Source organism: Sciurus carolinensis, chromosome 3, assembly GCF_902686445.1.
Source record: "Sciurus carolinensis chromosome 3, mSciCar1.2, whole genome shotgun sequence".
In the NCBI taxonomy this organism is placed as follows: Eukaryota; Metazoa; Chordata; class Mammalia; order Rodentia; family Sciuridae; genus Sciurus; species Sciurus carolinensis.
The window spans coordinates 182,745,328-182,760,057 of record NC_062215.1 but is presented as its reverse complement, the minus strand read 5'-3'; the positions used below and the strand labels follow the sequence as shown (position 1 = coordinate 182,760,057).

Genomic DNA, 14,730 nt, shown 5'->3' with positions numbered 1-14,730 from the left:
GGAGGTGAAGAGAGGAGAGTGGAGGAGGAGGAGAGGGGAGGTGAGGGGAGAGGAGGAGAGTGGAGGAGGAGGAGAGGGGAGGTGAGGGGAGAGGAGGAGAGGGGGTGGAGGAGAGGGGCGAGGAGCGGGAGCAGAGGAGCGGGGAGCCAAGGAGGGGCGTGGGGCAGAGGTGCGGCACAGAGGAGCCGAGCTGGTGCAGAGGTTCATCTTGAGTCCGCAGGGAGGTGAGGGTGGTCTGAGCTCCTGGTGTCCCTTGGGTGCTGATGACAGTGGCGCACAGGTCCCTGCACCTGCTCCTCAGGTGCAGCCTTGGAGGTTGGCAAGGGAGAGCCCATTGCAGGGACCTGGCTCGTGCACAAGGAAGAGCTTGTGGCACTGAGCTCCCTCTGCCAAGAGGGCGCCCCTGGCCACGGCGGTGGACCCTGCGGACCCTGTGGCACAGTGGCACGGACCTCTGCAGGGCCCTGTTCACAGCCTGCTGAGGGGCTGGGGTTCTCCTCTGGAGCCGCGCTGGGGACACCTCTCCCCAGTGATAATGGGGATGTGGCCTGCAGGTGCTGGGAGAGCTTGCTGGTTGGTGTCAGGGAACCCGGGGGCTCAAGGCTTCTGGACGTTGAGCGGGTGCTCATGACCTGCCTGCCAGCAGCTACCGAAGGTCACCCCAGGCCCTCTCTATGCTGGGCTGCCTGACTGGCCTGGCCCTTCCCACTGTGTCCAGCCGAGGCCTGCTCCTTTCTCAACTTGCTTTTCCTTGTGGTCAGGCCAATTACTGTCAGGCACAGACTGAATCTCAAACACAAGCACAAACTGCCCGGGAAGTTGGAGTTCCCTGTGGACAAAGCTCGAAGGCAGCCCGCCGGGCACTTAGGGTGCTGCCCCTGTGGAGAGGCAGGAGCAGAACTCCAGAGGTGGCAGCCAGGCTGGGGACCCGGGTAGGGAAGCAGTGGGTGGGGTTTCTTCTCCTTCCTGGTAATAATCGAGAAGGTGCCTTCCCGTACCTGTGCAAATCTTAAGTATCTCACCAATGAAAGTGCCGAGGAAGAACGCAGTGCTTCTCTTTCTCAGGCTGCGTGCCCGCAGTACGGGCGGGACAGTGGCTCACGCACAGTGCGAGCTGGAAAGTGCCAGACAGCTCTGCGGGGCCGGCTCCGGCTGCTCAGGGCTCCGGCCTGTGCTGTAAGGGCGCCCACGCTAATTCGCCCAGGAGAGAAGAGGAGGAGGAGAGGCCACGTGGCCTTGACCTTGGGGAGGGACCCAGGGAATTTCACGCGTTGTTTTTCCTTTCTGCTTCCCCTTTCTCCGTTGCCATGGAGACTGTGCTGCTGCCAAGGCAGCGGATTGGACAGCGCCTGGTGTGCGGAGGCTTCCTTTGGTCCCTCTGGCATCAGCACTGCGGACGGAGCCCAGCAGCAGCATGGACGGGGCTGGGGCGCGTGTGTGGGCGGACACCTTCGCCCGGCTGATGGCCGAGAGGAAGCCCAGGGACGTCTGGGTTCTGCACCCTGAGGAGAGCCTGGTCGCCGGGGACCTGGAGGGCGGTGGTTTCCAGTACCAGCTGAAGGGGCTTTCGAGGTGCGGCTGAGCGGTGGTGGAGGTCCAGGAGAGGGGGAGGCTGAAGGTGCCCCCCAGTTCTGGGCGGGCCTGGTCTCGAGGCCAGGCTGCAGGGGGCCTGGGTGTGGGCACCCTGTGGTAGGGAAAGTGGTTTCTCTCCCTGGTCTAGTCCCCAACAGGTGGGTGGGGCCGGGAGTTCCTTGTCCCTTCTGGAACGTGGGTGCAGTTGTGTAGCGTAGGCCCCAGGGCTTCTGAGGCCAGGGCCCTGGTGGGGCCCGGATGGTCACTGCTCTGCTCACGCTGGCCCCCTGGCTTGCTCTGCCCTGGGACAGATGAGTCACCTGCCTCTGTGGTGCTGCCATGGCATTGTGGGCATCACGGGCATCCGGCAAGGGAAAGGAGGGCTGTTCTCAGCCTGGGCTGCTGGTGAGGGGCTGGGCGTCAGGAACCATGGCCTCAGTGCATCAGGCTGCGCCCTGCGCCACGGCGTCTGTGCCTAGGGAGGGGGTGTGGGCAGTCCAACTCCTTGCAGGCTCCGGGCCACTCAGGCTCTCGGGGTGCTGGCCTCTGGGGGACACCAGGCAGGGAGGGGTTATTCTGCCCTCTGAGCCGGCGCCCTAGCTGCCTGCCTGTGTGTTGGGTCCTGGCCTCTTCAGGTGTGGGCCAGCAGTGACTCTGGGGCCTGAGCTGAGAGCCCCTCCAGAGCCCAGCAGAGCTGTTCCAGCAGGCTGGCATGCATGTGCTCACGGGGCCTCACCCAGGCGCAGGTCTGCCCGGGAACGACCCTCGAGTGCTGCCCTGTTCCCATCACCTGTGACGCAGGGCAGGGCCGGGCCTGCTCTGGCCTGACTCATTCCTCGGCTGACAAGTCTCTTTGGGATGTGGACCCCAGCACCCCACTGCTGAGCAGCCACACCAGGTCCAGCTTCTGGCTCTCACCTGCCCGACCCCAGGCTGCCTTGACCTGGCCAAGCTCCCCAGGCAGGGCTCAGCCAGCAGTAGGAGCCCACAGGAACAGGCCCAGGAGTCCTGGTGGCAGGCAGGGCTTAGCCAGCAGCAGGAGCCCCACGGGAACAGGCCCAGGAGTCCTGGTGGCAGGCAGGGCTCAGCCAGCAGCAGGAGCCCACAGGAACAGGCCCAGGAGTCCTGGTGGCAGGCAGGGCTCAGCCAGCAGCAGGAGTCCCACGGGAACAGGTCCCGGAGTCCTGGTGGCAGGCAGGGCTCAGCCAGCAGCAGGAGCCCCACAGGAACAGGTCCCGGAGTCCTGGTAACAGGCAGGGCTCAGCCAGCAGCAGGAGCCCACGGGAACAGGACCAGGAGTCCTGGTGGCAGGCAGGGCTCAGCCAGCAGCAGGAGCCCCACAGGAACAGGCCCCGGAGTCCTGGTGGAATGCAGGGCTCAGCCAGCAGCAGGAGCCCCACAGGAACAGGCCCCAGAGTCCTGGTGGCAGGCAGGGCTCAGCCAGCAGCAGGAGCCCACAGGAACAGGCCCCGGAGTCCTGGTGGCAGGCAGGGCTCAGCCAGCAGCAGGAGCCCACAGGAACAGGCCCCGGAGTCCTGGTGGCATACAGGGCTCAGCCAGCAGCAGGAGCCCACGGGAACAGGCCCCGGAGTCCTGGTGGCAGGCAGGGCTCAGCCAGCAGCAGGAGCCCACAGGAACAGGCCCCGGAGTCCTGGTGGAATGCAGGGCTCAGCCAGCAGCAGGAGCCCCACGGGAACAGGCCCCGGAGTCCTGGTGGCAGGCAGGGCTCAGCCAGCAGCAGGAGCCCACGGGAACAGGCCCCGGAGTCCTGGTGGCAGGCAGGGCTCAGCCAGCAGCAGGAGCCCACGGGAACAGGCCCCGGAGTCCTGGTGGCATACAGGGCTCAGCCAGCAGCAGGAGCCCCACGGGAACAGGCCCCGGAGTCCTGGTGGCAGGCAGGGCTCAGCCAGCAGCAGGAGCCCCACGGGAACAGGCCCCGGAGTCCTGGTGGCAGGCAGGGCTCAGCCAGCAGCAGGAGCCCCACGGGAACAGGCCCCGGAGTCCTGGTGGCAGGCAGGGCTCAGCCAGCAGCAGGAGCCCCACGGGAACAGGCCCCGGAGTCCTGGTGGCAGGCAGGGCTCAGCCAGCAGCAGGAGCCCCACGGGAACAGGCCCCGGAGTCCTGGTGGAATACAGGGCTCAGCCAGCAGCAGGAGCCCCACGGGAACAGGCCCCGGAGTCCTGGTGGAATACAGGGCTCAGCCAGCAGCAGGAGTCCCACAGGAACAGGCCCCGGAGTCCTGGTGGCAGGCAGGGCTCAGCCAGCAGCAGGAGCCCCACGGGAACAGGCCCCGGAGTCCTGGTGGCATACAGGGCTCAGCCAGCAGCAAGAGCCCCACAGGAACAGGCCCCGGAGTCCTGGCAGCATGCCGGTGACCCTTTTCTCCTCAGTCTTTCAGAACGTGGGGCTGAAGGCAAAGGGGGTCCGGCCTGCATTTTGCCCAAGTGTGGACTCTGGAGGCTTGGTGCTCGTGCACAGGCAGGAGGTGCAGGTCTGGCTGCTGGTGGGGGAGGTTTGAGGTTTGAGGTTTGAGTGGGACGTGGGCCAGGGGCCGGGAGGCGCCAGCAGACGAGCAGTCTGGTCCCAGCACAGCACAGCACCGAGGCCCAGCGGCGGGGCCTCAGCAGCAGCCCGGGCCCCTCACCTGTCCCTCTTCCCCCACAGGCTCCAGTGCAGCCGCTGCCCTTGGACCTGGCGCTCTGCCCACCTGCAGGTCCTCTTCCACCTGTGGTGGAATGGGGGCAGCGGCCGGGGGCTGGTGAGGATGCGTGTCTGGGGCCAGCAGTGCCGGCTGTGCCCCCTGGACACCGGGGCAGAGTGCCAGGTGAGCCCTACTGACGTCCACAGCTTCCTCAGCAAGCTGGTGCTGCACATCCTGTGGAGATGCTACGGGGACCGCGGCCACCCAGGGCAGCACGCAGAGGTTCTCCTCGGGGACTGCGAGGCCTGCGCCCTGGGGCTCTGTTTCCTGCAGCAGGTGCCCCACCCTGCCAGGGGGCCTATGGTCAAGAGCGCCGATGCCAAGAAGGGCAGGCCCGCTGTGCAGGGCAGTGGCTCTGCCACAGTGGCCAGCGGCCAGCAGCTGTTCAACCCCATCAATGGCCCCACACCTGCCACCATCCCCCTTCTGGTCATTGACTTCAGTGAGAACCTGTCCCCCGAGAGTGACGGCTTCCTGGGTGGCGGTGAGGGCACCATAACCATCCCTTTCTCTCTTGCTGGTGGCCGCCAGAAGGGCTCCCTTCCAGCACCCATTATTGGCCAGGGCTCCCTCTGCCTATCTGGGAGCTCTGTGGCCGAGTCTGAGCACAAAGGCATCCCGTTGGATATCAGGGCCCCCATCTTCCACCGCCGAGGCCTGCCGGGCAGCATGCAGAAGGCCTTCGCACTCAGGGGCTTCCTCTTTAAGGGCCAGGGCTTCTTCCTCAGCCCCAGTGGTATGGCTGAGGGCAAGGGCCCGGTGTCCTTCAGCTATGGCCATGTCACTGCTGGGGGAGACCCACCCCTGGTAGCCTACATCATTGGCCTCATGGCTAATGGGGAGGGCTCCCTCACCTTCCCCTCATTCTTAGCCAGCATCATCAGAGGTCAGGACATGGTCTCTGACATCGCCCAGGGCAAAGGGCAGGAAGGCGGTGGGCAGAGCACTGTCACCGAGGGGGAGAACCCCCCTCCAGAGACCCACACTCAGGACCCCACTGCCAGGGGGGAGGGCTCCGTCACCTTCCCCTTCCTTGTTACTGGAGATGCCAGGCATGGAGACTCTCTCATCAACATTGCTGAGGCTGAAGAGAAGGGAGGGAGCCAGGATCCGGCTACTGCTGGCCATGTCCCACCTCTGGAGAGTGGAGCAGCCAGCCCCGTGGCCATCAGCCAGGGCTCCATCACCATACCCTTCTCAGTCTTCGGTATCATAAATCACAAGGGTCCCAGCTACCCGGCCGGCCCGGCCCAAAGCAATGGCTTGATCACCTACAGCTATTACCAGAAGCGACGGCTGAGGTCCAGGCCTGGCAAGTCCAGCTGCACCCACCGGGAGGAAGATTTCTGCTCCCGCAGGGCCCATCGAAGGCGGCGCACGGAGCCGTCCGAGGACTTCTGGATCTGCGTGTCCATGACCATCTGCATCTTGTGGCTTCTGTGCATGTACAGGCTGAATCTTGGGGGCCTCTAGTGGTCAGCCGGCGGCTCGCTCTGGCGGCCATGTGGCTACCCTCCTCTGAGACCACACAGCTGCCAGCCAGGCCTCCCGGTCCGTCCTCTTTCTGACTCCATTGCTGGTTAGTGGGTTCACGTTGTGAGTGATCTGAGATGTGCTCATTTGCGCCAGGAGTTTATCGTGTGTGTCTGTGTCAAACTCCAATAAAGCAAAACGAAAAAGCCTGCCGGCCACCCCCAGAGCTCCCAAGAGGACGGAGGGGGCGCCTCGGGGTTCGGCAGGTGGAGGGCATGCCTGCGGCGCGCTCTCCTCCCCCTCCCCCTGTGCGCTTCCCCCGGAGGCCCGTGAGGACCGCGGAGGTGTGGGGAGTGGGCACGCAGGAGGGCACAGCGCGCCCTCGGTGACGGCGCGTGAGGCCTGGGTGTGGCCCCGCCCCGTTCCCTTCCCGCCCCGCGGGCCCTGGTCCTGTGCGACCCCACCCCACCCTGCGGTCCTCCAGGGTGGGTAAGCAGGCGCGAAGGGCTGTCCTCTGGGAGGGGAGGGTCTCCGGCCTGTGGTCCCTCCCGACGAGCCGGGACCCCGCCCACCGCACCTGCGGGGAGCTCTAGGACCTCGAGCGGAGGGCGCTGGCCGGCGCGTGCGGTCCCCCGACCCGGGGCCGGCCCGGGACCGCCGCAGGCCTCTCCCGAGGGCCCCTCCAGTTGCGGCCCGCGGGTGCGTCCCCCGGTCCCCGCCCCGGCCCCTTCCGCCCCTCCCCACTCCCACCCGCACCCACCCGCACCCACGCTCCAGGCCCCCGCACGCTCGCGCTGTCCCGCCGCGCCCCCGTGTGGCCGCTGGGCCGCACGGCAGCCAGCTCAGCGGTCTGGCCACCGAGGCTCTGCAGTGCTTCTCAGTTTACTCGGTTGACTTCCTTGAAACCTAACAAGCTCGCATCCTCAGTGTCACTCAGAGTTTCCCTTATACTAATAATTAACAGTAATTAGATTCAGTAACGACAATGAGAGTTAACGAGCCAGGCGCACCGATTCTGGCAGAGCCGTTCTGAGCATTGTGGAGCAGTAACAAGCCACCTGCAGGCCTGGGACTCAAGTTTTGCGGTCACCGGACCCCCCACCGGTGCAGCAATAATGACGCTTGGTAAGCAAGTTGAGGTAGAGGTATGGACAGCCGTGGTTAGAACCAGAGGCACTCAGTGTGCGCCACCTCCTGGGCAGGCGAGCTTCCTGGAGACAGGGCCACCGTCCCCGCACTGTGAGAGCGGGTTGGGGCCCACTGGAAGGGTCTGCTGCAGTCTCCCTCACGCTGCTGGGGGCAGAGTGAACGTGGCTTATGCACCTGGAGTGAGGGTCGTCTCACCTGGGGAGGCCTGCAACTTCTCACTGCAGGGCTGGTGAGGGCCAGGCTGGTCGAGCGGGGGACTGGGGCTGCCTCACCTGCAGGCTATGGTGAGGAGGCTGCGGAAGTCCCTAGAGGGATCATGGTGGGCTGAGCTTTGGCCTTGAGTGGCCGCAGGCTAGCTGGTGGACCCTGACAGAACAGAGGACAGACCATCCTGGACCCTAGTGAGAGGTCCTGGCTGGAGTGGAGGCTGAGGGACTCCCTCCCTTCCTGGTCCTCTGTTTTCGCTGTACTGAGGGTTGAAGCCAGGGGGCTACATCCCAAGCCCTTTTAACTTTACTTGTTTCCAGCACTAAGATTGAGCCCTGGGCATGGCCTCTACACTCCCAGTCATTTTCTTTCTTGATTTTGGGAGCCGGTCTCACTAAATTGCTGAACTTGCTTCCCTCTTGCCTCAGCCTCCTGTGTCACTGGGCTTACAGGCGTGGGCCACCGTGTCCTTCCCTTCTTGGGGCCTGGGGTCTTGCAACTCTGCAGGAGAGGCAGGGAGGGGTGGGACACGGTGGCACGTCCTGCCCTGGACGCTGTCTTTGGGGAGAGCCTCCTGTTGTGGCAGCGGTGTCTGTCTGCCGGGTTCTGGCTGAGGTGGGGTCTCTGCTGCTTCCTGGGCTCTCCAGCACTTCCTGCAGCCCAGAGGTGGGGTCTCTGCTGCTTCCTGGGCTCTCCAGCACTTCCTGCAGCCCAGAGATGGGGTCTCTGCTGCTTCCTGGGCTCTCCAGCACTTCCTGCAGCCCAGAGATGGGGTCTCTGCTGCTTCCTGGGCTCTCCAGCACTTCCTGCAGCCCAGAGATGGGGTCTCTGCTGCTTCCTGGGCTCTCCAGCACACCCTGCAGCCCAGAGATGGGGGTCTCTGCTGCTTCCTGGGCTCTCCAGCACTTCCTGCAGCTCAGAGCTTTCGTCACATCCTTATTTCTCTGTACCCAGTGGGGCCTCCTAGGACACTGGATGATGGACATCTGCAGGCAATGGTTTGAGTCCCTGTGGCCACTCCCACTACCCTGAACAGAGGTCACAAGGGCCCTCATGTGTGACTCCTAGAGGGGCCAGTCCTGGGCAGTGTCAGCTCCAGGGCTCCACTGAGGCGCCTGCATGTGTGGGAGTCTGACTCAGCTTCCATAGCTGGAGCCGGCCTGGGCCTCCCCGGGTCACTGGGGAGAGAAGCTGGGGGAGTCCAGGGAGCCCGAGGGGGCCTCCCTGGGTCAAGTAGAAAGTGACTTTAAACCCAGTTCCAACCCCAGTTGGTTCCCAGGCCCAGGGCCATGGAAGGAAGGGGCCTGGGGATTGTGGATGCCCCACAAGACCAGAGCCAGATGGCTGACAGAAACCTCCCGCCCTCCTCCCAGAACTGAAGGTGGCCCTTGCCTGGACACTCAGCCAGGAAGCTGGGGTCCCCTGTGTAGCACAGCCAGGCTCAGTAACCCTTTGTGGGACTGCTCCATACAAAATAGGTTTGTCCCTTTGCTCTTAGTCAAAAAGCCAGGGGACAGCTCATTGACAGCTGTTAGGAAACAGAGTGGCCTAACGCTGGCTTCGGGGACCCTCATGGAAGGGGTGGGAGGGAGTCTGAGACAGGACAGATGTGGCCTCGTCCTTCTGGCGGGGTCTGCGGCAGCCTGCTCTGCGGCAGGCTTGTGTGAAGGTGTGGCGGGAATCTCTCCACAGATGGGAGCAGCTGCCTGAAGTGCCACTGTGGGGTGGCATGGAGGCACCTGCTGGCTGCCGCCCCTCCCAGCACACGTGACTGCAGCCCCTGGCCAGGCAGGGCAGTGAGTGGTCAGCAGATGTCTGACTGATTCTGCAGGGAAGGTGAAGGTCGGGCAGTTCGTGGGGGGCGCCGGTCTGAACCTGAGGTTGCAGGACAGGTGCAGGGGCCAGGTGGCTCAGTGGCTTGTGTCCCACAGGCCAAGGGTGGTGGGTGCCAGGGATTCTGGCCCCTGGTTACAGGCGGCAGGGAGGAAATCCAGCTGGCCCCGGGCAGGCTGTCCCTCTCCTCTGGAATCACCCTTGCACACGGGCAGGGCGGGGAGCTGGTGCTGCCTCCTGACCTTCCGACGCCCACATCTCACCCTCACGGATGTGCGGAGGCAAAGCCTGGAGGCCCTGGGTGGGGGTGCCGCCGCCTCTGTTTCACCTGGGTATGGAGGCCTGAGGGGAGCCTGGGCACTCACCCTTGGTCCATCCTCCCGGTGCCCTGCCTGTCCGGGCACCCTCTGTCCTCCACAGCTGGGAACAGCCCTGGGGACCCTGGAGGTGACGGTGGCCCAGCCCAGAGGAGCGGCTCCTGATTTCTCTGTCAAGCTGCATCTGCAGCAGTCACTCTGCACGAGGCCCGTCCAGTGACAGGCAGCCTGTCACCACGGGCCTCCGCACTGCGCCGCCGCGCTAGGCAGGGCGTGTGGGGACGTCTCAGTGAGGCTTCCCTCTGCGTCACCTTGATGGCCAGGGAGCCAGACGTGCTTGGTGGCCCACTGGCCTCCGCGCGCCCTCCCCCCAGGAATGCAGCAGTTAGGGGCCCAGAGGCACCGACCCGCCGCTGCGTCCCACACATTCGGGTGCGTTTCGGTCATATCTGACATGTTTTCTGATGTTCCTTGTGAGTCCTCTGACCCCTGATGCTCACCTAGCAGAATCTCGCTTGATTTGGCGACTCCATTAGGGACCTGCTGTCCGCTCCACTGTGACCGGAAGCTGAGACCTGCTCTGTGGCCTCTCCTAGGCTGCGTCCCGCTGGTGAATGTCCCACGCGTGGCAGCTGCATGTGCTGAAGTCGGGAGGCAGTGCTCTCCAGAGCTCTGACTTGCTGGTCTCACCCTGCCGTGACTGAGAGGTGGTGACCCCGGGGGTGACCGTCCCTTCTCCGTGTTCCGTTTTCAGGTCATGCGTTTGAAGCTGTTCTTAGGTCCGTGAGCACTAGGAGTCTTGCATCTCCCTGACCAGCTGGCCCCGTTCATGGCGGGAGGTCCTCTGTCTCTGGGAGCAAGCCTGGCCTGGTCATCGAGCCTCGCTGCCTCTAGACACGGCCTGTGGGGCCTGTGTTCTGAGTGCGAGTCCTGCACACAGCAGGCAGCTGGTGTTTTCTTGGGAGGATCTCTGCCTTTGGGGATGCTTTTCTCTCCATTTCATGTAGAGACAGACAGTTCACTCTGAGCCTCTGTCCTGCTGATTATTTACTACTTTGTTTTTATTTGCCTTGGTCTCTGTCCCTTTAATTTATTTGTTTATATGTGGTGCTGAGAATCCAACCCAGTGCCTCACACACGCCAGGCATGTCTCCACCACTAAGCCACGTCCCCAGCCCTATTTTGAATTTCTTTTAGAGATTGGGTCTCACTGAGTCGCTGAGCGTCTCACTTTTGCTGAGGTTGGATTTGAATTCAAGAATCTCCTGCCTCAGCCTCCCCAGCTGCTGGGATTACAGGCGTGCTCCCCTGCGCCTGTGCAACTGGATATCTTTTAGACTGTGTTGAGCATCACTAATCTCAAAGTCTGAAGCCTTCTGGTGCTGACATGCACCCAAGTGGAAGAAACCACAACGCGGAACGATTTCATGCATGGAATGACTACCAGTGTTGTGCGTGGTCACCTCAGGTCCTGTGCATAAAGTGCACATGGAACACAAAGGCATCCTATTTTGACTTGGGTCCCATCTTCAAGACATCTCATCATGTATGTGAAAATTGCAAAATCTGAAAAAATTTTAGTCCAAAGTATTTTCTGGTCCCAAGCATTTTGGGTAAGGGACACTCAACTGCACTTCATTTTACTCCTCTATGGGCCTTTTAGTTATGTTTCTTGGTGTTACTCCTTTTTTAAATTAAATTTAATTTTTTTTTGAATTTTATTTTTTTGATTCATTGTACACAAATGGGTACAACTTTTCATTTCTCTGGCTGTACATGATGTAGAGTCACACCATTTGTGTAATCATTCATGTACATAGGGTAATGATGCTTGTCTTACTCCATTATCTTTCCTTCCCCCTGCCCCCCTCCCCAATCCTCATTTCCCTCTACACAATCCAATGATCCTTCATTCTTCCCTCTCCCGCCCTTGTGTATCATCATTCACTTATCAGAGAAAACATTAGGCCTTTGGTTTTTTGGGATTGGCTAATTTCACCTAGCAAGATATTCTCTAACTCCATCCATTTACCTGCAAATGCCATAATTTTATTCTTCTTTATGGCTGAGTAATATTCCATTGTGTATATACATCACATTTTCTTTATCCATTCATCTATTGAAGGGCACCTAGGTTGGTATTACCTAGGTTGGTATTGGAAGTTATTCTAGAGGCTACACGTATATCATGGACTTACCACTTTGTGTAGGATGTAGGGCTTTTTTTTTTTTTTTTTTTTTTTTTTTTTTTGTGGTACTGGGGATCAAACCCAGGGCCTTGTGCTTGCAAGGCAAGCGCTCTACCTACTGAGCTATCTCCCCAGCCCGCATGTAGGGCTCTTGCAGAGGAATACTCGCACTACTCCTGAAAGCGTGTGAACTCTAACCTGAGGTTGCTTTTACTTAAACCGGCCCCTTGCCTTTTACGGCCGCCTAGGGTTCTTCAGTGTAACTGTTTTAGTGGTGAGGTGACAAGGCCCGGAAAGCAGGAGGAGGAGGCAGGCCGCAGGGCCCTAGGTTCCCCACCCCCTCTTTTGTCGCATTTCTCTTCTTGGGTTGGATGATTCCTGTCCATCTGCCTTGTCCACTAGCCATCTCCTCCCGCTCCTGTGCCCATCGGTTCAGGCATCTCGCTCTCAGGTTCTAGAAGTCTGCGGGTTCCTCCATTTCCACTGCTCCGGGTATTCTTGCCCGCTCCTTTGCGGACTGCCCAACCCCTCCCACCCCTAGGGGCCGGTGGGCGTGGCCTCCTGGCCAGCTCTCCTGCTGCTTTCCATCTTGGAGGGTGCTTGCGATGCCCCACTTCCCTTGGGGTCTCCCAGCATCCAGTGGCCTCTTGGCGGGCCTGGTGAGTTGTGCTGCACGGGTGGAAGGCAGTCTTAGACCTGACCCTTAGCTCCGTCCTCCGGCGCTGGCCCCGTGCTTAGGCCAGTGCTTCCTGGTCCTTGGACAGGGGCCTCAGCAAGGCCATGGTTCCCCGTGGGTTCCATCTCCTGGGGACGGGGAGCAGACAGAAGCTGTGACGTGGCTCACGGGCCCTGTCATCACCAGGGGTCCAGAGCGGCTGTCCTGCGTCTCTGCTTTGTAGCTGTCTGCATGGGTCGCTGTCCCGGTACAGAAGTCCCCAGCCACACCTCCACTGTGGTCCTCCAGTTTGGCAGCTGCAGAGTGGACTTGCCTGCCCCCAGGCTGTGATGGCAGCTTGCTATTGCCCGACAGCAGAAAAACGGCTATGAGTTCAAACCTGGAGTTGCGTAAACCAGGCACCTGTGGCTTCTGCGGAGAGGCACAGAGTAAAGCAGCTCCCGCCCTGTCGGGTGGACATTCCGCTCAGGCCACGACTTACTGCTGATTGAAGACCACTGGGCGGAGGAACGCAGACTGCTTCCCGTGCTCTTTCCACAGTGTGTTGAGTGTGTCTCCTGAGTGGCTTTCCATTCCAAGTCTTCTCTTAGGAGTGACTCTGAGCGTGTGCTTCATAGCTGCAGCCTAGGCGGGTGCAGGTCTTGCGATGACGCAGATGGGGGTCAGTGACTAAGCTCCAGCTGCAGGTGTGGCTGCTGGGGTGCATGTCCTGGAGCCAGAGGAGCTAGGGCTGCTGAGGAAGGGCTGTCTTCGATGACAGACCTTGAGAGAGCCTGGCCAGACGCTCCGCATGGTCCTGAGCACTTTCCGTGCCACGGCTTCGCTGGCATTCCCTGCGGGTCCTGGCTTCCTCTTCTCCTCAGACCCGGCAGGCAGCCCTGTTGACCCGGACTTGGCCTGAGGAAGAGAAGGACGGAGCTTGGCTCTCGGGTCTTCACAGGGCAGGGCCACAGAAGCCCCTGCTCCCAGTCTGGCTGGAGAAACTCCAAAGCCCTCCGTAAACCTTTGCCTCTTGCCCCGGCTGTGCAGAGCGGAAGGAGCCCCAGCTTCAGCACCTGGTGCTGTGGGATCTCATGGCCTCCACCTAACTTGGCTCGAGATCTTGTTTTTCAGAGGCACAAGGAAAACAGGCCTGAATTTATAGGGAAAGGACACACAGTGTTGCATCTGAGCTGAGGCGGGCTAACACAACGGCTGCTGCAGAGGGCTGTGAGAAGTGCTGGTCACATTTTCTTCCTCTGTGCACAAGAATAATTGCTTTTGTTGTGGGTTTGTCAAATGTGCCTCGAGTCCCACTGCCCTGAATCATGAGCTACACCAACTTGCGCGTGACAAATGGCTTTTATTGTGCACAAACACACCAGTGGTAAAGCATCTTCCAAAGAGGGATGTCAGGGAGCCCTGAGTTCAGCGGCTGTGCCTCTTCCTCCCGCTGGGGCTGGAAGACATTCTCACTCGAGCTCTTACAGGGATGGGCCTGTGCCCCCCACGCTTCCACTGCTGATCTCCGAAGTGCCTGGGGACCTCCTGTGACTTCCTAACCTCTGGGGGTGCCCTCCTCCCCATGCTGGGGCTTAACTCTGTGGTGGCTCCACTCTGCCGCACTTGGCTCCTCCACCCGTGGTCGCCATTCCCAGGGTCACCTCCTCTCCACCAAGTCCATGGCGCAGAGGGGAGCAAGGGGCGGGCCCTCTGGGCCTGGCCACCTCCCCTCATGCTCCTTTGCCAGCCAGAGCTGGCGTGGCCCCCTTCCCTGCCTGGGGGGCTGGGGTGAAGGGAGGGAGGGAGACGTGGTCGCCTCCCACTGCCAGAAGGTGTCCGATGGCTTCTGTGCCCTGACCCACTGCCCCCTCCTCTAGGGAGGAAGTCCGGCTCCAGGACCAGCTCCCCGAGCGGCTGCTGGAGGACAGTGCACCCTTCCCTCCCTCCACTTCCCAGGCTCTCTCTGGCTCTCGTTTCTGAAATGTCACAGAGCGCGTATGCGCATCTGGGGCTGCACAACTGGCAGCCATGGCTCTTCTCTGGAGACCAGAGCTTGCCCTCAGGGGCTGGTGGGGCTGGTCCTTCTGGGTCCAAGGAGGTCCTGCCCAGGCTCTGCTCCCCAGGGAGGCGCTTCTGGTGGTGACACTGATGCTGGGCAGGCACTCTGCCCCGCCCGCGGCCCTCCCCATGGTGAGGACGCCTGTTATTGCATCCAGGGTCCAACTCAATCCAGAACGCTCTCATCTTGAGAACCAAGGCTACATCAGCAAAGACCCTGCCTCCCCAAAGGCCACGATCACAGGTTCCTGGTGGACACAGCCTCTCTTCCAGGGACCCCATCCAGCCTTCTGCAGGGCTCGTAGTGAATGGCCTAGTCCTAGAGGTGGGGGCTGTGGGGTCCCTGGCTCCCTCCCCAAGGGAGGGGCTCTGCCCTCGGCTGTATCTGCTGGGCTGGAGGCTGGCCCTGCGGTGCCCTTCCAGTCCTGCTGGCTCAGGCCAGGCCAGCATCCTGCGATGCTGGCTCACTGCCCCTCACTGGCCTTGAATCACATCAGTGTCTGTCTTGGCAAATGGTGGCACGTTCCAGGTGGCCTGATGTGTGAGCCATCCTGCCTGGGCCTGCTCCCTGGG

The 14,730-nt window shown here is 61.7% G+C and overlaps 1 protein-coding gene across 1 annotated transcript; it reads left to right on the top strand.

Annotated features, from left to right (window-relative positions):
* Positions 1–1,391: 1,391 nt before the first annotated feature.
* On the top strand, positions 1,392–5,947 carry Rtp5 (receptor transporter protein 5 (putative)). Its single transcript, XM_047546735.1, has 2 exons — positions 1,392–1,572; positions 4,237–5,947. The coding sequence occupies exons 1-2, from the start codon at positions 1,415–1,417 to the stop codon at positions 5,744–5,746; spliced, it is 1,668 nt and encodes a 555-aa protein (XP_047402691.1). The 5' UTR covers positions 1,392–1,414; the 3' UTR covers positions 5,747–5,947.
* Positions 5,948–14,730: the final 8,783 nt, after the last annotated feature.